The sequence below is a fragment of the Theropithecus gelada genome, chromosome 6, assembly GCF_003255815.1.
Source record: "Theropithecus gelada isolate Dixy chromosome 6, Tgel_1.0, whole genome shotgun sequence".
Classification (NCBI taxonomy): domain Eukaryota; kingdom Metazoa; phylum Chordata; class Mammalia; order Primates; family Cercopithecidae; genus Theropithecus; species Theropithecus gelada.
Genome location: NC_037673.1, coordinates 14,702,434 through 14,730,394, shown reverse-complemented (window position 1 = coordinate 14,730,394; position 27,961 = coordinate 14,702,434). Strand labels below are relative to the sequence as shown.

At 43.2% G+C, this 27,961-nt stretch overlaps 2 protein-coding genes across 2 annotated transcripts in view; one reads left to right on the top strand and one right to left on the bottom strand.

Annotated features, from left to right (window-relative positions):
• ANKH (ANKH inorganic pyrophosphate transport regulator) overlaps positions 1-6,568 on the top strand; it is a 160,298-nt gene extending 153,730 nt beyond the window's left edge. The window contains exon 12 of the mRNA XM_025387843.1: positions 21-6,568. Within this exon, the coding sequence (XP_025243628.1) occupies positions 21-134 (114 nt within the window). The 3' untranslated portion in view covers positions 135-6,568. The remainder of the gene's footprint in view (positions 1-20) is intronic.
• Positions 6,569-12,744: 6,176 nt separating this feature from the next.
• Positions 12,745-27,961, bottom strand: part of OTULIN (OTU deubiquitinase with linear linkage specificity) — a 37,585-nt gene continuing 22,368 nt past the window's right edge. Inside the window, exons 5-7 of the mRNA XM_025389086.1 lie at positions 23,678-23,803; positions 21,008-21,277; positions 12,745-18,479 (exon numbers count right to left, since the gene is read on the bottom strand). Of these exons, the coding sequence (XP_025244871.1) occupies positions 18,285-18,479; positions 21,008-21,277; positions 23,678-23,803 (591 nt within the window). The 3' untranslated portion in view covers positions 12,745-18,284. The remainder of the gene's footprint in view (positions 18,480-21,007; positions 21,278-23,677; positions 23,804-27,961) is intronic.

Sequence of the window (27,961 nt, the reverse complement as noted above, 5' to 3'; positions counted from 1 at the left end):
ATGAGTCTTCTTTGGTCTAGAAAAAGAAGATGGAGAACGAGTCGGCCACGGAGGGGGAAGACTCCGCCATGACGGACATGCCTCCGACAGAGGAGGTGACAGACATTGTGGAAATGAGAGAGGAGAACGAATAAGGCACGGGACGCCATGGGCACTGCAGGGACAGTCAGGATGACACTTCGGCATCATCTCTTCCCTCTCCCATCGTATTTTGTTCCCTTTTTTGTTTGTTTTGTTTTGGTGATGAAAGAGGCCTTGATTTAAAGGTTTCGTGTCAATTCTCTAGCATACTGAGTATGCTCACACTGACGGGGGGACCTGGTGAATGGTCTTCACTGTTGCTATGTAAAAACAAGCGCAACAACTGACTTCATGCCCTGCCTCACGAAAACCCAGAAGACACAGCTGCCTCACGCTCGACGGTGTGTCCTCCTCCCCTGGACAATCTCCTCTTGGAACCAAAGGACTGCAGCTGTGCCGTCGCCTCTCGGGCACCCCGCACAGCAGGCCACAGACTCTCCTGTCCCCCTTCATCGCTCTTAAGAATCAACAGGTTAAAACTCGGCTTCCTTTGATTTGCTTCCCAGTCACATGGCCGTACAAAGAGATGGAGCCCCGGTGGCCTCTTAAATTTCCCTTCCGCCATGGAGTTCAAACCCATCTACTCCACACATGCAGGAAGCGGGCGGCAGGCTGCAGCCCGGAGTCCCCGTTCACACTGAGGAACGGGGAGACCTGTGACCACAGCGGGCTGACAGACGGACATAATCTCCCGTAGAAAGGTTGGAAATGCCCCGGGGGCAGCAAACTGACACGGTTGAATGATAGCATATCACTCTGTGTTCTCCTAGATCCGAGCGAGCTGTCAGTTCTCACCCCCGCCGTGTATATACATGAGCTAACTCTTTTAAGTTGTCACAAAAGCGCATCTCCAGTTTCCAGCCCCTGCCGCATGACTTTTCCTGAAGGCTTGCTTTTCCCTCACCTTTCCTGAAGGTCGCACTAGAGCGAGTCACATGGAGCGTTCTAACTTTGCATTTTAGTTTTTCCAGTGAACTCAAGCTTTAAGTCTCATCCAGCATTCTAATGCCAGGTTGCTGTAGGGTAACTTTTGAAGTAGATGTATTACCTGGTTCTGCCATCCTTAAGTCGTAACTCTGCGGTACAGGTAATTCAGAATGTACTACGGTACTTCCCTCCCACACCATACGATAAAGCAAGACATTTTATGATGATACCAGAGTCACCATGTGGTCCTCCCCGAAATAACACATTCGAAATCCATGCAGTGCAGTATATTTTTCTAAGTTTTGGAAAGCAGGTTTTTTCCTTTAAAAAATTATAGACACAGTTCACTAAATTGTTGATTTAGTCAAAATTCCTAGACTGAAAGAACCTAAACAAAAAAATATTTTAAAGATATAAATATATGCTGTATATGTTATGTAATTTATTTTAGGCTATAATACATTTCCTATTTTCGCATTTTCAATAAAATGTCTCTAATACAATACGGTGATTGCTTGTGTGCTCAACATACCTGCAGTTGAAACGTATTGTATCAATGAACATTGTACCTTACTTGCAGCAGTTTTATAAAGTCCGTCATTTGCATTTGAATGTAAGGCTCAGTAAATGACAGAACTATTTTTCATTATGGGTAACTGGGGAATAAACGGGTCACTGGAATAGGGATAGAAGTGTAAGCTGGAAGGGCAAAAATGAGAAAGAAAAAGGTAGGCCCTTTGTGTCTACCATTTTCAGTGCTGTGTGATCATATTGTTCCTCATAGCGAAAAAGAATGCAAGGGCATGAAGTTAGCTGTGGGCATGCCAGGGTTGCATTCACATTCCTGGGTACCCAGTGCCGATGGGGTGTGCCCACATGGGGACATGTCCTTGGTGTGCTTCCTCAGAGTGGCTTTTCCTCCATTAATATATATATGAGTGCTGAAAACTTAAGTTGCATAGCTGCTTTGCAGTGGTTTCAGAGGCAGATCTGAGAAGATAAAAAAACTCAATGTATCAGCTTTTTTTAAAGGACATTACTAGAAAATTAAACAGCAGTATTTTTTAACATGTGTGACTCTTTCATGATTCTGGGGTTGGAGCTTAAAGATCCAAATTGAGAAAGCAGGCCAGGCACAGTGGCTCATGCCTGTAATCCCAGCACTTTGGAAGGCCGAGGGGGGGGGGGGTGGATCACTTAAGGTCAGGAGTTCGAGACCAGCCTGGCCAACATGGCAAAACAACGTCTCTACTAAAAATATAAAAATTAGCTGGGCACGGTGGCATATGCCTGTAATCCCAGCTATTCAGGAGGCTGAGACAGGAGAATCGCTTGATCCCGGGAGGCAGAGGTTGCAGTGAGCTGAGATAGCGCCATTGCACTCTAGCCTGGGTGACAAGAGCAAAACTTCGTCCCCTCCCCCCCAAAAAAAAAGAAAGCGAATCCTTTCCCTCTAAATCCAGGAAGGATCAGCAAGGGCCTCCCCATTATGACATAAGGAAATAAGGAAATATAACTCCAGAGATCCCTTCAGGGATCAAGATCAGTGGGCCATAATATTTGGTTAGAGTTTCTGAGAACACAGGAAGCAGTGCCACACTCAGGCCACCACAATGGAGCTGATTTGGCAGGACTTGTCCAAACCGTTCACCTTAAAGCACGTGATCCTTCTTCATACATTTTCTTCACTTGGGCTGCTTAAGTCACAGCCTAACAACTTCTGAGGCAAAAACTGAGAATTGGCATATTCTCCTGCGTTTGTTCTAACCGAGTCCCGTCATCCAGCTAGACATGAGAGGAGATCAAACCAGGGAGAGTGACCTTTCTTCTTCCCACTTTTCAGAGTCATTAGGGGCAACCTTTTGACTTTTGTGACCAAAGAAACATTCCCCCAAAACATTTTTCATTGCAGGGTGTTCAGCTGACAGCTGCATTTAGAAGGGTACCATGCCTGTGAGATTCTCATGTCAAAGACCATGGAAAGACCAGGTGTGACTTTCTCCAAAATTGAGTGACTGCTTGTGGATGAATACAATCTGAAAATACAAGGCCATGAAGTAGTTTTTCATTTAGATGCTGAGAAACAGGTTTGGGCAGTTCAAAGCATAGAAAATAGAGAGTGAGGGTTTTCTCTGAGCAAGCCAAGGCTAGAGCTCCTCCTTTGCTGGCCTATTTGAGGGAAACGAGGTCATCCTAAATGTGCAGTTGTCATTTGTTCTGTAGTGACTTACAGGGATCTCAGTGGCAAAGGGCGTCAGTGAGACACTCAACAATTGAGCAAAAAGAACTAGACGAGGCTTGCACTCGGAAAGTCATGGTAGGATTGGACCTGCCAGCCACATGGCTCACGGAGTATTGATGGATTTGCACATTGGCAGGAAACCCTCCCATTTGAGATTCTTCAAATGGGGTGCAGAAGGCCACTTGTTTGCATTTCTGGATAAAAACCAGTCATCCCCCATGACTGCCTGCATCGGGTTTGTCTTGTGCCAAAGTTACTCTTCCCTTGTTTTCACTTTGCCTTGATTTTTAGCATTAGCCAGTAGTTTGGCTTGGAAATGTCCTGGATAGCCGATTCCCTAAGAAACTGAAACATTTAATATTGGCTTAGGATGTATCAGAGGGGGCCAAATAAAGCTGCTTTACAATAGTAAAATCACTTTATACTTCACTCCCTCAGTCTTCCCAATAAAGAACCTTGGGAGGTACAAGGGGTGGGGGGCCCCAGATGGGGAGGCCTGGGAGCTCCCAGGGTAATGACAGAGCTGGGCCGAGTTCTCCAGACACCAGGGTGCATCGCAGTGGGGCCGGCTCAGGAGTGCTCACTCCCAGCCCTCTGGATCTCTCTCCTGGTTGGAATAATCATTACATATCATAACTCTCAGAAAATTTATTCACTTAAATCTTCAGAAGAAGAAGTGTGAAATGTTAGCAGCTCCCTGCTCTCACTTGTTCCCCATTTGGGGATCTTCTGGAGGGAAGGGGCAGGGGGAGAGTAACTTTTCCATGCCCTTGCTTTCTAGAAACATCGATTTCCAGACTCAGTAGCTGACTGGTTTTTTTCCCCTTCAAATTGAAGTGGGAGAGAGAGTGTGTTTTGCAAAATAGCAAGTATTTATAGTGTTGTAATTACATTTCCTTGAGAAATATTTTCTTGTATTTAAAAATCTTTCTACTTCAGTAACTCTCTCAGCAGAACAGTGCCCAGGACAGCATGTGCCGGTTAGTACCAGCTTTGCAGGTGAGCTGACTTCTAAACTTAGGATGACGTCTTCATCAATCAGACCATTGCACGTCCAGGAAAAGGGGTCCTTTATCTTCTAAGTTCTGCTCCCCATCTTTCTTTTGGAACCAAAGTTGCAGTGGAGTGTGAGGAAGGGCTTTGAAAGATGTGGAGTGCTGAGATGTCTGCATTGCATATTCAGCCAGTTCAAAGCCAGCAGCTCCTGCCTGCATTCTGTAGACAGCGCCCTCACACACAGCCCTCTGACGGCTCTCACATAAAGCACTGGAACCATAGGAAAGCATGTTTTTGAGCAACGTGTTTGGTAACCATTCGGGATACTCCTCTGTGTGGTTATTTTGAATCTCTATTTCTGTCATTGAAGCAGCAAAAAACATCATGTGACTCATCCACTGATCTAACCACACTTAAAACAGGATGTAGAGAAAAATCTGAAGAGAAACGTAAAAGGGCCTGTTGCCTGCCCTTTTAAAGGCACAATGTCTAAAATCATGCAAATGTTCAAAATGAGAGAAATTGCATTGTGCAATCAACCCAAACTGCACTCAGAAGTCAGAGAAGTCACAAATACATAGTATACTATCTGATCTCAAAAGGGAAAAAGGAGACTGACGAGACCGAAAGTTTAGACTATTTTCTTCTCGAGGGGACATTCAATCTATTAACTTGCAACTTTCCGCTAGGAAGAGCATCAAAGGTGGGCCTCCTAAATCATTTTTGAAAAATCTTTGTCAAGTCCAAGTGGTTCCAGGAGAATTTATAGCCAGTATCTCTTAAAATATTTCATTTTAGTGATAATGGTTTTCTCAGCTTCATTTGCAAACAACCAGGATCTCTAAAAGACTGCATAAGATATATGCACTTTTATAGATGGCTGTCAGCTACACACCGATTCAGCAAATGTTTTTTATGTAGTACCTGTTTTAAGTTAGGCTATGTAACTTAAAGTGCACTTCACTAACAAGACTTGACATCAGCGTCTACAATATGTATATGTAAACAAAAGCACACAAGAACTAGGCACCCTTCCTCTCTCCAAGTTTAAGTGGTGGTTTCCTTAGGTTAAAGAAGGGGACAGACCAGCTAAAAATGGTTGTACCACTCACTGTACAACCTCATGGAAATTCTTACTGTAAGATTTAGAGGCAACGTTCCCTAGCTATGAGCCAGGGCAAGAAACGGCACCTTTGGCGTTGGGGAACATTTGGGGAACATAACAACTAGGTAGATGCTGGTTCCCTGAAGTGTGGGGCCATAAACATGCGGGGACCCATGGTTTGAATAAACCAGCCTCTGAAAGCTAAGTTCAAACCACCCTTGCATAACAAAGGAGTACAGGGTACACATCACCACCAATCACTCAGCACCCCACAGCGTTGGTCATGTCACTATGCGGCAGGCCCGTTACCCCAGGGCTGCCACATCCACAAGCCTTGCAGTGGCAAATACACGGCTCCTTGGATGCAATGAGATATTTTGGTTGCTTAACGATCAGGGAACTGTCTGAAGCTAGTAGGACCAAGGAGTTAATCGAAGGGCTTCGGGAAAGTGGACAAGAGCCATGCACGCGATTCAGTTCCATGCCAACACTCATTCATTTAAGGAATGTATTCAAGCTGGAGGCTTCCATATCATTCACGCTTCTTGGCCTCACCTCGCTCATCTGTCCAATGGGAGGCTTAAGCCATTATTGCTAAGGTCCCTTCCTGGTCTAACACTCTGTGTATGATCTAGGATTTGGAACGTGGTATGAGATCCTACAATGGAAGAATAAAATTACCTCATTCTTCATTTCAGATCTGAATATTAGCAGTCATCTAGATTTTTTTTTTTTTTAAACAAAATTAAGTGGCTTAGAGTCATTCCTCTACATGGGCTGTGGCTGTCAGCTCATAGGTTTGTCAGTTTCACATCAAAACTGTGGGTATAAACTGTTGAAACCAATCACATTGAAATATTTAGCTGAGCACAGTGGTGTGCATCTGTAGTCCCAGCTACTCGGGAGGCTGAGGCAGGAGGATCGCTTAAGCACAGGAGGTGGAATTCAGCCTAAGCAACAGAGCAAAACCCTGTCTCTAAAATACAAATAAAATATTTGTGTAGTTTTTGATTAAAATTGACTACAGCGGTCAGTATAAAATATATGTCGCTTTTAAGGAAGTGCTGTTTATGTATCTAACAGATGGAAGTTTTTGCATTGGTAAGAGCATTTATACATGCTTTGTTTCAGGGTTTATCGATTTGTATTCATATATTGTCAAATAAGTTTCATACTCTAATTTTACTTTAAGTAAAGCTTAAACATTTGGCATACAATTGAGATTGCTTTTAGTTTCTTGATTTTTTTATTCTAACCATGCATCTGTTTACTTACTGCAGTTACGTGGTTTCCTAATCCTGATTAGTTTCCCTTTTAATCAAATTTACCTGAGATATTAACATTTTGCCCTTTGCCTTGGTTGCTAAAACCTCTAACCACTGGGAAATTTCTTTAAACTCCCTGTCTTACTTAAATATAACCTATTTCTTCAGATTTTATTCTGCATTAAAATTACTTTTACTTCCCATAACTTCAGTAATATTGAAAATGCTTCTCTGAACCCTCTCCAACTTCTCTATACACCTTCTCAAATGGGAATGCCAAAATGAGGCAAATGTTTAGTGAGCCTGAGAAGGGCAGAGCCCAACAATCCTCCTGCTCACATCTAAGAGATTCTTACTCTTCTTAGTCTTTATGGGAAAAGCATTACTCTTCTATCACTTTTTTTTTTTTTTTTTTTTGAGACGGAGTCTTGCTTTGTCGCCAGGCTGGAGTACAAGGGCGTGATCTTGGTTCATTGCAACCTCTGCCTCCCGGGTTCAAGCAATTCTCCTCCCTCAGCCTCCCAAGTAGCTGAGACTACATGCATGCGTCACTACATCCGGCTAATTTTTGTATTTTTAGTAGAGACGGGGTTTCACCTTGTTGGCCAGGGTGGTCTCGATCTCCTAACCTCGTGATCCACCAACCACTGCCTCCTATAGTGCTGGGATTACAGGCGTGAGCCTCCGTGCCCGCCCAGCATCACTTTTCTTAAAGCATCACATTTTAACCTCAAAGAAAGATGGCTCTACCTTTTTTTAGCTCCTCATAAGACATTGTAGAAAGTGTTTCATTACATACCTGTAGTCAGTAAGATTCTAGGCATCCTACAGACTCACTTGGGATTGCCTATATCCTTCCTTACTGCTCCTTTTGTTAAAATCCCAGAGCTCAGTCCTACCTCCACTGTGCTTCTCTCTTACTGCCTCAAACACCAACCATGTTTTTGAAGGCTTCAGAGCTGTGCTCCTGGCCCCAGTGCATGGGCTATGCCATGTCCTCAGGCCTAGCTATCAGGTCAGGTGTGTTCAGTTCCTGGTTGCCTTAAAGACAGTGCAGAGCTGGGCTGGCCCCAGCATCACTGACTGTCCCTGTGGGGAGTGGTACTGTTAATACCACAAGGGGCAAATCTACACCCCAATCCATGCTTTCCCCTGACATCTCCATCTAGAGCAGGCACATTTACCTCCCACCTGGAAACCTCCTCCACGACCCCCCACCGCCAGTGGAGTCCCACCAAGCCCTGCCCCCTGGTATCTCTGCCTTCCATACCTTCCTCTTTATCCTCTGTAGTCTCACTTGCTTAGCTCAGGAGAAAAATCATGGAGAATTTCTCAAAAATCGTGGAGAAAACTATGCCTTCTTCTCAGTTTTTTTTGTTTGTTTTTTTTTTTTTTTTTTTTTTTTTTTGGACACTTAAAGGCAATGCTTAGGTGCAGGGAAGGCTATAATTGGAATTCCAGGTACAGGAGTTGGAATCCAGCCTAAGCAACAGAGCAAAACCCCGTCGCTAAAATACAAATAAAATATTTGCGTAGTTTTTGATTCAAATTGACTACAGCAGTCAGTATAAAATATATATATTTGTAATTCTGCTCCCAACAAGCTCCAGGTTTCTTACCTGGACAATGTAAGACAGTAAATACCATGCTGATTGCCAAGTTCAATACACTGGGCTTCGAACAAAAGGAAAAAGTAAATCAGGCGCTGTGAGTCCTCATTCTGTCTGCTGCTTATTAGCTGTGATTCAGGCAAGTGACTAGATGCCTGTGGATCAGCCTCCTCTCCTCTAGAACAAGATCTTTTCTACACAGCTCTAATCTACTGTACCACCAGGATTTGCAGTGGCCAATGGCAGTTCAGGAAGGCGGGGGTGCTGTGTCTGCAAAGCTTCTAAGCCACATGGAAGTGCTTCAGCCAACAAATCCAAGAACATTACTGTGGTCCACTTTCAACAAAGAAAAATGACTAGAGCTTTTATGAAACAAAAAAAACTGCTTATCTCAGGTTCAGAAACCCTTGATTCCAAAGACAGAAATAGAATTAACAAATGCAATCATTATTTCCGAACTTTACATTATACTATAAATCTCAAATTCTCATCGGGTCTTTCATCTGCTACATGATAAAAGTTCTCTTGGTCTAAAGGAAACGGCTGAGGAGAGCGGCCTGTATCTCCACTGCCCCTGGCACCATCAGGGCAGATGCTTGCAGTTCATGTGTGGTCTGAGGTAAAGAGCGTTTCCTCCATCATGCCAGCAAGGCCACGTCCTAACCTCGCCTGGTTCTTCTCTTTCTCCCAATGCCAACCTGCCCAATGCTATTTAATTCCATGCTCTTCAGAAAAGTATATAAATGGCTGGCAGGCCCACTTCCACCTTCACTGGGAATCCAGTCCTCATGCGCCAAGGTTCCCTAATCTGGGCCTATTTCCAGCTCCAAATACAGCGGTGATGCCCAAGTCTGTTTTTCCAGCCCTAACTTGTTCCCAATCTTCAGACCAGTCACTGGGTGTATCCAGTCACCTCCCAACATCTCCTCAGGGTCCCAGAAGGGCCATGGCCTTCAGCCCATCCCTGCACACTCTTTCCTCACCCCTTCTACACTTTCTCCAGTCTCCCCCATCTAGAGGAGTCACAGAGGCACCCACCCAGAAACCCACTCCATGTCCCACTCCTCTCAGTCCCATCAGCGCTGCCTCCTAGCATCTCACTCCCACTCCCTCCTTTTCCTCTTCAGTCCCAACAGCTCGGCTCAGGGGCTCCTGCCCACCTGGGGCTTGGATGCTACAGAAGCTTCCCTCCAGAACCATCTCCCTCCACCAGGCTCAAGTGTTTCCTTGGACTATGATGGAAATGACATCTCCTAGAATTCTGCATCACGCAACCCACACACCCTTTCTCAGCAGCCCGGGATACAGTTCTAGAAACCCTGGCCTGATGAGCCCCCTGCTTTGCCCGGCAGGTCCTTCCTCACTGTAGGCACTGGGCTGCTGCAGGACCAGTCTGACACTTAACACGGGTGGGCACCAGGTTACGCCTGTGCTACGTGTAGAAAATAAGAACCCAGCCAGAGAGGACGACACTCACACCAAAGAGAAGGTGGCCACACAAAATGGGGACTCCTGATGGCACCCGGCCTCCTGCTGCAGGAGTCTGAACTCCCTGACTCTGCCATCCCTCACCATGAGGAGGGCAAAAAAGGACCAAGAGTAGATATTTGAAAAGACTTTGTAGAGATGGTTTCTTTGCAGAGAGCGACACTGAGTCCCACTCCTTCTGAAGCAGGGGGTTGCAATACTCAAAGCTTGAAATGGGGTCCTGGAGACAGTGGGCTGGTGTCTGACTCACCCATCAAATCTAATAGAAGAGCACTGGGGCCGACTGGCAAATCCCGAGTTTGACACGGCAGGGGGTCCAAAAGTCATTTCCCTTGGCCCAGACCCTGGCCTCAGATCAACAAGCTTGCCTGGAATCATCTTAAGGCCTGCCCCAAAAGGCCACCTAGCGGGGTGGACAGGGCTCAGCAGAAAGAAGATGGAGCTATCGCTGGCTTCCTAGGAGCTGCAAAGGAGGAAGTGGTGGTAGGAGGCAACAGCATTAGCACATCCCAGGAGCTGCCTTGGTCAAGGCACATGGGAAGGCCCTGAGCCGGGGACAAGAAGTGGGGAGGCAGAGGGGGCCTCAAAGATTCCTGAAAGGACCCCATGAGAGAAAGAGAACGAAGCCCTGGAAGCTCAGGAAGTGCGACCGACTTAGGACAGTTCCTATGGAGGGCTGAGATCTCTGCTCCCTCCCTGTCTTGGCTCCCTCTTCCTGTTCTAACTCTGGGGGGCTAGACAGGGCAGTGAGCAACTGTCACAGCTTTCACTCACACAGATGCGATATTCCAATTTCTGAGTTAGGAAAGCATTTGGCGACCTAAGAGGACTATAAAGGCTATTACCCCAGAGCACTCAAAAAGGTGATGGGTCGCCCTGAGTTGAGTTTTCACCAGGGGTAGAAGGTCTCCGACTGAATTATGTCTTAAACAAAAATAGTTGCTTTGTGATGCCATCCCTGGAGTCATGCCAGTTCTGCTCACCAGTGACAAATACACAAGAGTCTGTGAAAGGTGGGGAGGGCTGCAGAAGGGAGGGCTGCAGAAGGGAGGGCTGGGGAGGGTGGGCACAGCGGGAGGTGCAGATGGGGAGGGCTGGGGTGAGGATGGAAAGGGCTGGGAAGACTGTGCCTCGGCCAGCTCACCCCTACATCCCCAAGCTTGGAACCATGCCTGGCCCCAGAGTCAGCACTCTTTGATGAATGGATGCAGGCATTCTCATATTCCTACCCTGAACATGGCAACTCTAGGACACAAGCACGACAGCCCTCCCTCCCGTGACCGTCTGGTCTTCAGTGCTCTCTTCTTGTCCATAAAGAAGGCCAAACCCTTTTTGAACTAAAATACTCTGAGTTCTTGTTACTTGCAACCAAAGGGCCTGACATGGAATCCCTAACACTCCTTGGTCCGCCGTTCCTTCCTGCTGCTCCCACTCTACATCTATCTCATTTCTGTGAAATTCAGATAGAACACTCAAAAGTGGTTATAAAAGACATGAACAGATGGCTCCCAGGAAAGGACCTGAAAATGATTTATACAAATGAAAACACGCTCAGCCTTTCTCAAGTAAAGAAATGCAAATCAGACTTCCAACCATCAGCTCAGCAAAGATCAAAATGTCTGATAAAGCCAGTGTTGGAAGGGCCTAAGGAAACGTACACGTGCTCTCCAATGGGACTGTACATCAATGGTACCACTTAGAGAACGACTTGGTAAGACGTTTCAAGCACACACTCAACTAGCAAGAGTTTAATGTCAGAAAAGAATATGAACAGGGAACCGAGCCCAGACAAAAGGCAAGGGTAGGGGTGAGGACGTGGGACAGAAAATTCAGAGAAGCTACGGAAAGAATGCCCAGGTTTCAGGCAAGATGGAAGTGGTCAATAGAAAAGTACTGTATAAACAACCTCTCGTTTTAAACACACATAATGCAGCTGGTGTTCCTTATTTAATGGTTGTAAAGGGCTTCCATAAGACCCACAGCCTGCATCCCTGTTTTTCTCTCTACTTTCTTGAGTGGGAGAAGGCGGTGGAAAAGGAAATTCAAGAACCACTGGCCACCAAGTTGAGCAGAGCACCGTAATTCAGAGAGGTAGAGGGAGAGAGTGCATTTCTGACACTGAAGAAGTGTATCAATCCAAATGAATGGGCCAGAGGAGGAGGAAAGTGGTTTACTGTTCACAGTGGGGAGGTCTTTCTGCTACACATGACCAACGTAGCACTGCTGTCTAATGGATGCCCAGTACCTACCCAATGGGTTCTTCAGAAGCCCAGCTCCATTTTGCAAGACTCCCGACTCCAGTTCTTCGACAAACAGGAAGGCAGAGCTCGGCTGACTCAAACTTCATTCTCTAGCTCCAAGATACCTCTGAAAGTCCAGTCTTCCCCGATCTTCAGATGATTAACTTCTTCCAATGCGAGTCTGATTCATTAGCAATTTGTTAAAGTTCTTGCTATCACATTGCTGGGTACATTTCCAGCAGTGTAAATGGTTCATAAAGAAATGTCTCGCACACACCACACCTCTTTGTGGCAAACACACAGCAAGACTGGGTCAGAATTGCGGCAGCGGCCCTGCTTTGCAGGTCTGGGGGATCTTCCCCTAATAAGTGCTAGCACCTCACTTAATCCACACCACCACTGAGACAGACCGTGTGTGGTAAAGATGAAGAAACAGATTTAGGGAGGTTCAGGAACTGTCCAAGTCCACCCTTTCAGTGGGCAGTGGGAATGCTGTTGAATTCAGACCCAAGCTGGTAACTATGCACCTAATTTGGTTGGCAGGGTTGGGGGCACTTAGTATGGTTAAGCACTGTGCTAACTGCTTCATCTCATCTAACTCTTCTGCACTGCCCAATACTACCTCACTAAACCCTTGATTCCTCTGCTCACAATGGCCAGGGGTCAAGAGTCAGCCATGTGGACATCATAGGTCTGCCTTGCGGGTGCCAGAAAGTTAAAGCCCAATGCAGTAGCACAATCTGCCAAAGTCCTCAAAGGCAAGCATTTGACCACAGCAACACAGCCAGGCTTCTGAGTTGTATTTTCTAAGTTTATTTTTAGTTATTTGTTTTTACAGTCCTCTGCAGCAAGGTTTGCTAAAGTGGATCAACAGCAAAGCCCCCAGGTCGGTTCAGCTTCTGACAGGGAAGACAAGAGACTCAACAAGTAACAGAGGAAACTCTGGCCCCAGAAGCCAGGCATCTGACCGCATCTGCAGGTGGAAACCAAGGCCCCAAACTGCCCAGAGCCTCGGGGGCATGTTTTTCAGAGCAGGCGGAATTTTGGACCCATGCTGAACATCTTACGGTGTAAACAGAGGGACTGCTAAATAAGCCAAGATGAGCGCTGCCAGGTTCACACAGTGTGCTGCCCCGCTGGCCTCCATTCACAATGGCTTACCCATGGAAGAAAAACACCATTGCCCCTGGCAGAAGGTCTAAAGTTGGCTTGTTATCCTCTCCGAATTCATAATACAAAAAGTTAGTAGTGGCTAAAATGCAGGCAACAATACCAAAATATTTTTATAAAAACAATGGAAATGAGAAAGAAGCTTATTAAATACATTCATTTTGACTTTGTTCCTTTATCAAAATACTCAGAAGTAACCAACATTACTGTGGACTGCTGCGGTTCTTATAAGGGGTACAAGGTTTGAGCACCATTTATGTGAATACAGTCAAGGCATTTTTCAATCTGTAAATGAAAGCTCCTAAAATTAAGTATAAAATATTATTTTGAAGTTCAGAATTAAGCTCAAGTATTTCTGCTTACTGGGAGAACTGCCAAGTCCACTGCCAAGACTGTGGACATTTTAAGCCCTGTGTCCCTTCCTTGTACTGATCCATGTTATGGCAGTTTCATTTCTGACCCAAACTTATACCAAACAAATCAATGAGATTAACTGAGAAAACACAGTGTCCTCCTCCATTAATGCTACTGAATGCTATTAAAAAGCATTCAAAATGCTTAAACAAACTGGTGGCCATGAGATCTGGGACCAGATACACATCATAAATGATGTATTGATATAACATTTTAATACAATTAATGTATGTGTTTCTAGACTTAATAACCACTCTATGTATTTCCATTATACATACCAAAACCCATTCCACCATTCCCGGTAGTAGATTTCAATATACCCTGAAAAAAATACAATACATGGGGCCAGACACGGTAGCTCACGCCTGTAATCTCAGCACTTTGGGAGGCCAAAGAAGGTGGATCACCTGAGGCCAGGAGCTCAGCACCAGCCTGGCTAACATGGTGAAACCCCATCTCTACTAAAAATACAAAAATTAGCTGGGAGTGGTGGTGCATGCCTGTAATCCCAGCTATTCGGGAGGCTGAGGCAGGAGAATTGCTTGAACCAGGAGGCAAAAGTTGCAGTGAGCTGAGATCGCACCACTGCACTCCAGCCTGGGCAACAGAGCAAGTCTCCATCTCAAAAAATATATAATACAATACATGGGACAGTTCACCTCCACCCTCCCAGAATACTGCTGAGTTCCAAGCTGCGAGGACACATGCACATAAAGGTATGCTGTGACTGCAGACCAACATGCATGCACACACATGCATGTGCACACACACAGACGCACCCCTTCTGGTCATGAGCAAGCCCACCTCACACCTACTGCTAGTGACTTACAGGAAAAGCCTGTCAAAACAGTTTAGTTTTGTTGCTTTTCATGGCTCCAAGTTATAAACTGAATTACAAAAACATTAGTAATCAGTTGCCCGTGTCTTTCCTCACACATTCACTAAACCACTGTTCTGTTCAACGTGGCACTGGCTCCCTGGTCTTTCCATCCTCTTAGATGATGTCACAAATCAGGTTTCCCAAGACAGTTAAGCATTAAAATATATACTTCTGTTAAATAAGGGACTTAAATTTTAGAAATAGGAATTTGTAAACTGTATACACGTAAGGCTTTCCATTCATTCAGATTTTTATTCTTCTATAATTTAAGCACAGGAGGTTTGCCTGGCATCTGTGGTTTTGTTCTTGAATGGCATTTTAACATTTATTCTAGAATGAGTTCCTTCTTCTTACAGTTCCTTGGACCACTTTTAAATTATTTGATATTGTGCCCTGCCTTTGCTAAACTATTTGGGAATTCTATTTATTTCTCATACACTTCACACACACTGAGGGCTTTCTTTTTAAGTACTCACAGATCTCACATAAAGGCAGTTCTTTTTCTGCATGTCTACAAGTTAGATTCCCCAAGGGTTTATGCTTCTGGCTTTCAAAGGGGAGTACCTGCAAAGTACTGCTTAAGAAAAAGAGATAAGAAAATGATCCAACTGTACTTTAGCGTCTGAAGAAGACACATTCAGGAAGTCTATGGAAGTCCTACGTAGATGCCGAGATGGCAGGAGTGCTGTATCATTAAAGGTGATTCAGCACTCCAGAGCCTCTCTCTAAAAGATCTTCAGAAAGTAGACTAACTCTCAGGTAAAACAGCACATTGGGAAAAGAAGGAGGACACGATGAATAACAACACAGGATGAATAACAAAAACAAAGACCTAGTACATAAAAACTCACAAAGGCTTTTCCCAACAGAGGTGTTAACAATTCATGTGGCTTGAGATTTTTACCTCATAAGCTCCAAAAGTGGAGGGAAAAAAATAAAACATACCAAAGCAATGTCTGTTATCCTTCAGCAAAGAAAATCTTATCAGACACTAACTGAATATATAATAGAGGAACAAAAGTGTAAGTCACTATATAAAGAAAAAAGGATTCATCCTGTTCTGTGCATTGAAAACATTTTCATCCACTCTGTATTCTAAGGAAGAGGAACTGCAAACACTTTCAATCAAATCCAGGCCCAAATCATCAGTTAGAGACCATGTATTACTGGTTTCTTGTTCTCTAATGTGACTATCATTGTTCCTCCTGCATGGGTAAAATCAACAGATGTATACGCAGAAGCAGCTCAGGATGTAAGGAGGGGAATCTGAAAATGTTCTGGAAAAGTAATGTTAATTCCATGAAGCATAACACAGGGAAATTATTTCAGGTTTAAATGCACCTTAAATGAGCTCACAGGTATAAAAGTCATGCTTGCAAAAGATGGAGATAACTTTTCTGCCAATACCCAAGGTCCAAAACTCCTAAACTCTTGCAAGAAACTCTGGGATAGAAACTTAGGCATAGTCTAGTTCCTACTATATTTCTTTCTTCTAGAACACCTTATCATTTTGAAGACTGCTCTAAGTGGAACATCCTCCTGAATCCATTTAATCTCCATTCAACTTCTAATCTGCTGATGTCACCTGACCAGCTCAAGACCAAGAATGAGAAATGGAACTCAGATTCTGGGCAACTGAAGCTGCATATTTATTTTTAAAGTTGGTCAATCATTTCTATTTCCTGAAGTACTGTATCTTTGAAAGCTTTGCTTCTCTAACGCCATGATCCCACTAAACCTAAACAAGAGCCCGACAGATTCTGACAAGGCCTTCAGACAGAAAGCCACATAAAAGAAACACATTCTTTTGCCCAGAAATCCAATTCAAGTTCACAAAGATAAGAACATTTTCAAAATGCAAGGATAGATGACTATTATTAACATGAGTATTCTTAAAATTCGATGACATATATGAACTAATGGTCAGATTCAATGTACCTGAAGGGCACAGATCCCTACTGCTATGTATGTACAATCTGAATGTTTCGAGTTGTGCTTTAAAAAATATCAGAAATGAATGGTAAGCATTTCCTGCTGTAAAATCCCATATACTACAATGAAAAATCAAAGCCAATAAGAAGTCATTGTTACTTTAATTTGGCTTCTAGGTACCTTCTTATTCAAGGCACAATTGCATTTCACAGTGAAAAACACGAAGCCTCTCCAATGTATTCACACACATTTAGAGCAGAATTTGATTCTGACACTCTAATCAATAAACATTTAGCAAAATGTGGTGAATATTACTGATGAGGTAATGGGAGAAAGCTAAAGTAACAGTCTGAATAGTTTTGTGCATCCTGAGTTTTCTTAACTAAGATTTTTAATTAAAAACAAAATTTACATTTTCAAAAAAGGTTTGCCTCAAAAAAAAAAAAAGATAGCTTCTAAACTATATTAAATTGGACCAAATAAAGATTTTAATTATTATAAAACAAAGCTCAGTACTTCAGGGAAACACCACCTCCACGAACGTCGAGCCAATTCAGAGGCTGCCAGTATAATCCTAAACAGTGATGTCTCCGGTTTGTGTGAACACCATCTGCAGTCCACACCCCTTGAGGACAATTCAGGCCATAAAGCAGACCATGCTCAGCAGAGCTGCCCCTTCACCACCCCATCTACCACCCTTAGCCTGACTGGGCAGGCGATGGCTCGTAGCCAGGAAGGCTGCCTCCCTCAGGCTTCCCAAAACCAATCAAGGGCATACGTGGCTCAGCCACACTTTTGTACTCATATTCCTACATGCTTCTGCTTAAATACTCATGAAAAATTTTAAGATGGTTTGCTGTCACTCAACCCCTGCCCCAGATGGGTTACACAGATCTGGCAATGGGCACACCCTTCAATACAGCATGAAAAGAGCACAGGAAAACTCAGCTCCAGCTAAGCTCTACCTCAAAGTAATTTGGCCTTGGGTCCCTCCTCTGAAAATAGGTGGATACAAACTGTCTGGCTATAAAATCGTGAATCTATGGAACTGCAGAGTAATTAAAGTTTCCAACACTAAACCACAAAGGCAAGTAGTGTCTGTCCACACTGATGGGGCACCATCTGCACCAAGCCCCAGACTCCAGTGTGCTGGAGGTATCAGACACCTGTCATAGTCACAAGGAGCAAGAAGTTCTAGGTTCCCTCACTACTCCCTCCTATGGCTCCTCCAGTCTTCAAAAATGCCTTGAAATAACCCACTTTGGGACCCGATTCTTAATCTACTGCAAAACAATCTGCCTAAAATAGGCTTAATTAAGATGCAAGTCCAAACCATTGCTCTTCCCTTCATAAGAAAGAGAAGATAAGATTACCAGAGGTTGTCATGACTATGCCAGTAACAGATCCATCCCAGAATTATACCCAGCAGACTGTTAGAGGCCCCCTTAGTGCAGTGGGCAGCACGTCAGTCTCATAACCTCAAGGTCCTGAGTTAAAGCAGACTGTATAGGGAGATCTATAGAAACCCATTACTACTAGAGAAGAAAAAAAAATACTGTCTTAAAAAAATGAGAAGCCAGTTTACCATTAGAGAGAGTTTTGATTTGAGATATAAAGAACATATTCCTCTCCAAAACTGAGTTTCCTCTGACACAAAAGTATTTGCCTTCTGGAGAAGATATGGTTTGCACCATCGAACAGGTGTGCTCAGAAGGCCCCCACTGAAATATACTGCATCATAGATGAGGGGAAAGACTTGGTTAATTTCTCTTATCAAAAGCTAGTCTTCAGGACATCCTGTCCAACTTGGCTCCCAGGGGCCCAAGGGTTCTTCTCAGTGATTGTTCTTAAGAGACCCCCAAGCCTGCAGCCCAAGCCCAGGAGCCACCTGTGCATCTTCGCCACGTCGCCAGGCTGTCAGGAGCATGCGTCTGTCATAGACTGGTCTCCTCACACACTCTGACGGGGATGTTATAGTGCCGATCGTCCTCGGCAATGAGCGTTACCACTGGCCAGTCCTTGGGTGGGTCGGTGGGGTAGACTGTGATGAATTCTTCCGTGTTGTACTTGGAGAGCCGGTACACCTGGATGGTGTGGCGCACAGCATAGGCAAGAAGGAACATTTCAACCTGGGAAGAAGAACAAACGGGTATTCTGAGGAAGATCACACTGAAAGATGTGGCTTAACACCATGTTCCACCCATTATCCCACAGTGCACAGCAATGGTGAAGCCACAACCTTTTTCCCTCCTGCTTTGGGCCCAGCCCCCATCCTTTTCTACTAAAAAAAAAAAAAGGCAGAACAAAGAATGGATCATATGTCTGATAAGGGTCCTGTATCCAGAATAAAGAACTCTTACAACAATTAACGTAACAAAAAACCAAATAACCATCTTAAAAATTAGGCAAAGGATCTGAACATACACCTTTCTCCAAAGAAGATATACAACTGACCAAGAACTGACCATGGAAAGATGCTCAACATTGTGAGTCATCAGAGAAATCCAAATCCAACTACAATGAGATAGTGCCTCACACCCACTAGAATGACTATAACCAGTAAGATGATAACGGGGAGTGGCTGCTTCATGAGCACAGGATTTTCTTTGGGGGTGACATGTTTTAGAACTTCATATAGGTGGTGGTCACTGGCAGTGTACTAAATGTCAATGAGATGTACACTTTAAAATGGTCAATATTACATGAACTTCACCCCAATAAAAAAAAGTCAGAAGTGTTGGTGAAGATATGGTGAAACAGGACACTGATATACTGCTGGTGGGAATGTAAAATGGTACAGCTGCTTTGCAAACAGTCTAGCAGTTCCTCAAAATGTTAAAGAATTACCATATGACCCAGCAATTCCACTTCTCGGTGTATACCCAAGAGAACTAAAAACGTATGTTCACATAAAAAAATTATACATGAATGTTCATAGCAGGGTTATTTACAGAACTAAAAAGTAGAAACAATCCAAATACCCATCAAACTATTGAACAGATGAATGAAATGTGATCCATCCATACAATGGGATATTACTTATCAGTAAAAAGGAATGAAGTACTAATACATGGTACAATGTGGATGAAATCTTAAAAACATTATGCTAAATCAAAGAGCCATAAACAAAAGACCACATATTATATGATTCCATTCATATGAAATGTCCAGAATAGGCAAACCCATTGAGACAGAAAGTAGATTAGTGGCTGCCTAAGGTTAGAAGAGAAAGTGGTTACTAATGGGCATGGGGTTTCTTTTGACAAAATGCTCTAAAATTAGACTGTAGTGATGGCTGCAAAACTTTAAAAGAATGAACTTTATGGTATATATACTTCAAAAAAGAAATTGAAAATATCTTATTTAAAAAAAAAAAAAAAAGAATGAACTTACCATCACAGCAGACCTTATAGGGTCTCGGAAAAGACTAACTTTAGTCTAATATGCAAACCATCCTCTATAAGCCTTTTGACTGCAAAGTACTTGCTATGGTTCAGGAGACATAAGTAACCCACATTATGAGTACAGATAACTTTTGAAAGTAACTATCATCAGCCCTGCCTGACCCAGCAGTGACCATCAGTCTACACTCCTTCCTACATACTTGGCAATAAGAAGAAGAGCTTCACACTCCAGGACAGCTCAGAATGGAACCTAACTCAGCTCTCTAATCCTTGCAGTATCTGTCCTGGCACTTGGTCCTTTTTAGAAAAAAGCTGGTACAAGAGTCAATTATGTAAGTAGGAGGGTGGCACTTCGATGAACAGCCTTAATGCTACTTTAGTGGTTGACTATTCCACTAAAAAAAACCTCATTAAGACTTTTTAGGAAAATGAACACATCAAAGATAGCACAAGGTGTGGTGACTCAACTATACTGGCTTAGAGATAGTACTGCACTGGGTTTCTGTGTAAAACTCCACACTTAACTTATCTGTAAAAGATCCAAGAGCAGGTTGAACTCTACTGGCTAAGGTGACTCCATTTCTCTTTTTAATGCAGTTACAGTTGTCAAGATTAAACAAGATCCTTCGAACGGCTCTTCCAAGTACTTCATTTATTTGTAGCCTCCCAGAGCCAAGAGTACTAATCCCATCCACCCCTCTGAAGAATAAAGCCCAGGTGGAGATAATGGTGGTGACTGTAAAGTACGTCCACAATTCTTTGCTACTCCTCACTCCAAAAGGTGGAGCCAAATTCCCCTCCTGAGAGTGGAATGCATTAAGTAACTTGTTTCTAAAAAGTAGAAAACAGTAACAGTGTGTGATATCCCAGATTAGGTCACAAAAGGCATTTTGGCTTCTTTCTTGCTCTCTGCTTAGATCACTCTGAGAAGTCAGCTGCCATGTTGTAAGTACACTCAAGCAGCCCTGTGAAGGCCTATGTGTGAGGAATTGAACCCTCCTACTACCTACCAGTAAGGAACTGAAGCCTCCTGCCCACAGCCACATGAGTGAACAACATTGGAAGCAGATCTTCCAGCTCCAGCCAAGCCTTCAGATGACTGCAGCCCTGAACATACAACTGCATGAGATCCTGGGCCAGAACCATCCAACTAAGCTGCCCCTGAATTTCTAACCTACAAAAACTATGACATCAAGTTTGATTGGTAAAGCTGCTTTATTTTGGGGTAATACATGCTCAAAAGCATAACTTACCTGTTCAAGACCACCAGTGTGTCCCACCTGGTTGAGGTGGTTCCTCAGAAGCTGTCCCGGGTCATTCGATGTGTCCCGAGCAAACAGAAGCACAGAGAAAAACGGTACTTCCTTTCCTTTCTCTTTATCATTATATAGTTCAATGGCTCTGTTTAGCATTAGAAATTTTACAGCTTCATAGAGGCTATATTCCTCCTCCTCGTTTGTGAATAGTTCATCACAAGCTATCTGTCTTGCTTCAGCAGTTCTCATTTCAGCCAAGCCTGCCCACTACAATAAGAAAGTTAAGTAATAATTAGAATTTTTGTTCTAAAAATCCCTGGTATAGTACCATACTATGAGCACAAAATTATTTTTCATGGGTCACTTACCAATGCTCACAATATTCAGGTTTCCAGATCAAAAAATGGTACACTTTAAAGCACACAAACTCCTTATTCAGCTTTTTCTCCCATTAATTTGAAAGAAAAATACAATGTAGTAAGAAGCACTGAGGCTGTGGAAATTTTTACTCCCTTAACCTCCCAGGCAATGAGATTGAACCAGCCAATCACAGACACTTACAGAAGAGCTAACACACGTGTATGAAGCCTGTGTTAAGCTGTGAAGGGCAGCTACAATTACAAGGGGCTTACAGGAGGGTTAGCACCCAGAAACACAAAGCCAACCCTCCAAAATGGAAGAGAGGCAAGGAAGAGCCTAGGGGCTCCTGAATAACAATTTACTAAACTTATCCCTCTAACCTCAAAAATATGTATGAACTTCAAATGAATAAATCCATTCAGGAAACTCTTACTGACTCCGGATTAAGAATCAAGTCATGTGTTAGGTATTCAGTGAATACAGGCAAACTCTTTAAAAAAGAAAACCTATAAATTTATGTGTTTTTAAGTTACAGTGAGTGAGAATAAGAGATGCCAACATAAATACCATTCCTTATGAATAAACAATAACTAGTGCCCCTCTCAAACACCATTATGGATTTTAAATCCAAGAGTGAATTTTAATGGTAATGACTGCATAGAATTCCCTCTAATATTTGGGCTGAAGGCTGGTACATGTTTGTCTATATCTCATATTTTCCAAACTAGACCAAGTTACCAATCATGGACATGGCTCTAGAGTCAGTCGGGATGGAATCAAGGCTTCACCACAGAGCAGCTGGTGGCTTTTGCAGGGCATTTAACTGAGCTTCTGGCCTCAGTTTCCTCATCTAAAAAACAGGAATGACCACAGCAACACCACCTTCATAGTCGTGAGAATGAAGTAACACATGAAATTTTAGTCTGGAGCCTGGCATAGAAGTGTTAGGAATGCTGGCTCAGATTATTAGTGAGTAATTTTAATCTTATTGAAAATTGGCGCCACTCAAGCATTCCCAAAAATGAGGGTCTAATTATAGTAGAAACACCTAATAAAGCAGAAATAGCAATTTCACAAGACCTTAAAAAAATGAAAACGAAATTATGACCTGTGGTTGCGCTGAAGGGCCCTCTCGTTCACTCCCACAGGGCTAGAGCCCTGCCCTCAACCTTCCACTAACCCAAGGACCGAGGAACACAAAATCCTGCGTTCTAGTCCAACAGGTAACAAGAATGGTATTTCCCTCTTCCCTTCTCTGGCTCCCATTTCTTTATAGTAGAAGAAAGATAAAACTACTGGACTTTCTTTGACAGTATATTTTCATATTTTCCAGTAAACATTTCTTATCTTTCTAAGCAAAAACTAGGTTCCAAGAAGTCAGGGCCCTCAGTTCACTAACTCAATAAAGCACTAAATGAACACCTATTACGTGCCAGTCCTGCTGCTAGGCACAGGGTGTCAAGGAATGCACAGGACAGTCTCTCGTGGAGCTGAAAGTCTAATGGGAGCAGCAGACCATATGTGAGTAAAGAAATCACTGCTTGAAACATGCTAGGAAGGACCTTGAAAAGTCCATGTTTGACCCCCTCTCTATGTGACCACCCTCCACTGACACCCTGGCGCAAGTGACAGGCCCTCAATCAGGGTTCTTGGTCAGAAGAGCTCCAAGCTGCTCAATGCAGGCAAGCTAGGGGTCATGTAAGCCAGTGTGCAGGCAGGACATCCAACCCAGAGGAGACAGTGGAAAGCCACAGAAAGGTAGAATTTTAAAGACCAAATCAATAGGAATCAGAAGACCAAGTTCTCCCTACAATTCTGTTTCAGAAAAACTCTCAGGACAGTTTTCTAAAGACAAGTTACTAAATCTACTAACTGGAAAATCACTGAGAAAGAAAATAAGTCTGATAAATATGGGCAGAATCTTAAAACATGAACGTAATTGGAAAGAATAAATGTGAATTACTAATGATATTAGTATAAGAAATAGGAACCAAATGATATTCTTGAAACATAAATATGACTTGGAACAAAGACTATATTTGTTAAGGTTTCCTTTTAAGAAAGTTAAAACACTTCATTATTTGATACCCTAGTACATGGCATCTGCTCTAAGAATATATAAAGTTGGTACTTCCCATTTTACCAAAGCCCTCATGGGAAAAGTTTGAGTTCATTTAAAACCATTTTGCCTAAAAATCAGCCAAGAGCATTTGAAAATCCACTGAGTGAAGACTAAAAACTGGTCTTCTGGGGCAAGCAGGAACGAGAGCTTCACCCTTATCAGACAGGACACTACAGGTTCCAAACCTTCTTCCTCAGCAGAGTAAGGGACTCTTTAATTTTATCAACCAGGTCCTCGTTCTTCCCATCAAATTTCAGTCCAAGTTTCCATTGCTTGATCCAGTTGTATTTGCTTATGAGTTTTTCCGGTAACTACAACATCAAGAAACAAAGAGATAAAGAGGTGTTAACATTCCAAGAAATCCACCACACGATCCAAGCTGTAAGATACCACAAAGTCTATAAAACCTACCTTTGTTTCCAGAATTAATCCTGCAAATCTGTCATGTGGGTTTAGGATGGAGGACCTAAATCTAGAAGTCAGGAACTTAGAAAGTACCATCCTGAGGAGGGCTGCTGGAGTGAAATGGTGCTTTCGGTTGAGATGCCAAAGCACAATCTGCCTTGCAGGACTCCAACCATGGCCAGGACATTCCACAGCAGTTGTACAGATGAGCTAAGGCCATGCCCACAGCACATCCTCACACCAACCACCTTCAGGCTACAGGACTCACTGCAGCCTCTCAACCACCTCCTAACACATGGCTCAGGACAGTGCTTCTGAGCATGTGAGAAGGTCCAGGGTGAAGCCAAACCTGCTCCTTTCCCAGTAAGAAAAATAAAACCTAGTTTCTGGTATTTAAAAAATCCACCAAAAAAAGGTAGAAAAAGTTTGTTAAATAATGTTAACACATATACTCAAAGTTTTAACATTCAGAGAAATGACACTATGTCTAGTTTAACTATCTAATCGATATATTAAGATAAAACATACATTGAAAATCAGAGGCAGGGGTAATGGGAGCTGTGCTCATTTAGTCCATGAAAGAAGTGACAGCTGAACTACATTGCTAGTTTCCAGTTTTTTTTTAATTCCTGGAGTATTTGTCACTTTGTTTCCCTCTAGTTATCCATAGAATCTGCAGTTTGAAAGGCAAGCTGAGGCACAGCCTGACTGATGACAGCATGGGAAGTAAGACTCTTCCAATAGTCTTGGGTGTGTCAGGAGAAAAATCCTAGAATTAGGCTGGGCACAGGTGTGTCACTTCACTGCTATAAAATTTAGAAAGGAAAACAAGTTCACCTCCAAGTCAACAGATCATTAAAGAATAATTAAATCCTACAATATCCTATGAGGAACCTTCTTTAGCAGTTATTGATACAGTTTTGCCAATACAGGTAACATAGCAAGACCCCATTTCTATTTTTTAAAAAATTTAAAAATTCACTGGGCACAGTGGCATGTGCCTATATTCCCAGTTACTCAGGAGACTGAGGCAGGAGGATCACTTGAGCCCAGGAGTTTGAGGTTATAGTTAGCTATGACTGTACCATTGCACTTCAGCCCGAGCAACAGAGCAAGACCTCATCTCCAAAAAATTAAAAACTGTACATAGCAAGAAAGAAATGAATAAAAATAAATACATAAAATAAAATAAATACAGTTTTAAATGAGGCCAAATCTTCCATTCAACTGGAATGTTAAGACTAAAAGACCCTTTCATAAATAGTAATTCTGGTTGTACCTTCTCAACCTACAGCAATGTGAAACTAAGGTGGTTTCTACAAAACACAGAACCACGATTGGGATGCAAATTTCTTTTCACTGTGACCACAGTGATGGCGAACTACATTACTCACTAAGGGTGGAGAGCGCCTTCTCCTCCTCATCTTATTAGAGTAACAAATGACCACTCACCTAAGGGCTACACCAGCCCACTCCGTGCCCACACTGCCCTGCGTTTAGGCAACATGTGGCAATTCTGCGGCAAAACCCTCAATTCGGTCTCTCAGATTTATCACAAGAACCTCACATGCCCTCAAGTGGCAACAAGCTAAAATTACAACTGGGCACAAAGAACTACAAATGCGCAGAGAATACTGGCCACACAGACGTGAGCTGGGAAACGAGGTGAAGGGAAGCCCAGAAGACCGGCTGAGCATCTGGGGACACGATACAGTTATCTAAAAAGTAGGTGCAGTACTCAACTGAATTACTCAGAAGACCCTGAAGACCTAACTACACAGAGAGAAACAACTGTCTCTGATTCCTTTCACACACTGGTCAAACAGTTCAGGGTTGTAGACTTCCAGGAAATGCAGAAATCCTTACGACAATTTTAAAAAATGAAGCATGAAAAAAGCCATCAGAAAAGAATGAAGTCAAATTTATTCAGAAGAAAAAAGTGAATACAACTTTAAATGCTTTCAGAGGTCATAGCACATGGAACACATGTAAATAGCCTTTGTTTTCCACTAAGCGCAAACTGGACTTCTATTAGAATAAAAAAAAATTTAAGCAAGAAACCAGATTTAAATAAAAAACAGTGATTGGAAATATTCAAGAATAAAGTAGGTAATTAGCTTAGCTGTCATTTCGCTTGTGACTAAACTATAAAACAGCCTGTTTTCTCTAGCATATGCTGGTAATTCTTGATACAACATACAGCAAATAATAAAAATGTGTCATCCCCAAAACTCACAAAAAAATTTTGACACACAGTCTATCTCACTCTAAGCAAACACTGTCACAGTCTAACCAGTTCAGAGACATTATAAAATGTAGCGAACTTGGAAACCAAAGGACCCGTGCTCTAGAGGACACCCCTCTCAGGGACCAAAGTGTTGTCCCACATTTAAGAGCCAGACTAGGCAATCTCCATAGCTGGGGTGAGGGTCAGATGATCTGGCTGCAGCCAAACACAGAGACTGGGATCTGGGCAGAAATGTGAATAACAAACAGGATGCCCGGGCAGGATGACAGGTGAGGGGCAGCCAAACTGTCAGAGGGGCAATAAGGACAAAGCTCTGCCTCACAGGCAGGGAAAAGAGCAAGGCCAGCAAAGCTGAGCAGCAGCAGAAAGCAAGCCCGGGTCTCCTTCACTGACCACAGATTAAGGGGAGGGTCACTCAGTCTAGCTTTCCCAGTTCCCTTTAATACCCTAAATCCAAATGATGTTCTAAAAGACAGAGAAGACAGCAACATGCCACAGAGAACATCTCTCAATCTGCAAACAGAAGCAGGTAAAGCTAGCTAAAGGTTCCACCCCTGATTTCTTTCGGTCACACTGCAAGAAACGCTCACTCAACAAAGCCCTTGTCACAGTGGACCTTCCAAGGGAAGGGCTGTGGGGCGAGGGGGGCCAGAGTGAGAACAGGAGTGGAAAGGCATCCACAGGAGGGTCTGCAGGCCACCTGGGAGATCTGCACGATCAGACTAAGCTTATAGGTCCCTTCCTTCCTTCACCAGCCCCTCAAACGCGAAGCATGTGCTGAATTTGAATTTGTCATCCAATCATGTCTCAGATGTGACACCACAAAACGAACTGGGTAAAGGAAATTTTCAAACTATGTTAAATTGCTGAGGGCTGGAACAGTAACACAAGGACAAGTCCTCTGGCTGGATGACAGCAAGGAAAGAACAAAGATATTCTTCAGCTAACATTTAGACCCAACGTTTAATAAACATATATACCAAACCCACAGGCAGGTACAGTGTTTTCTCTCTTTGACAGAGGCCTCTTGGCATTCAATAAAAGTCAGATGACAAAAACCAAACCACAGTGACCAACTAATTAAATTATGCTTCCAGAAAAATATAATAGCTGATACACATACAAAAGGAAAGAAACTAGAAAGAATCCTTAAGAATTGTAAAACTATTTTCACATTACTCAAATTAATGTGAAAAACCACCTTAAAAACCACCTTAAAACCCCATCACTCACACATGCAACACACTCTAACAGCGATTAGAGTTTGAACAGTTTGAATGTAATCTACCCAGACTATTTTTAATATGGCAGACAATGTTACCCAAATATATCCTGCTACCAAAAAAAAAGGGGGGGGGGCGGGGCCATTGTACTTTACTTTTTTTTTTTTTTTTTTGAGACAGAGTCTCGCTCTGTCGCCCAGGCTGGAGTGCAGTGGCGTGATTTCTGCTCACTGCAAGCTCTGCCTCCCGGGTTCACATCATTCTCCTGCCTCAGCCTCCCAAGGACCTGGAACTACAGGCGCCCGCCACCTCGCCCAGCTAATTTTTTTGTATTTTTAGTAGAGACGGGGTTTCACCATGTTCGCCAGGATGGTCTCGATCTCCTGACCTCATGATCCGCTCACCTCAGCTTCCCAAAGTGCTGAGATTACAGGCGTGAGCCACTGTGCCCGGCCTCTGTACTTTACTTTGTTTAAAGCAATTTTATACTTTAATTAATTACTTAGGACACTATTTACCCCAGATTCTCAGAAAGTATAAAAACACAAATTTAGTGTCAAGTGAGTCCATAAATCTAAATAGCTCCTTAAAGC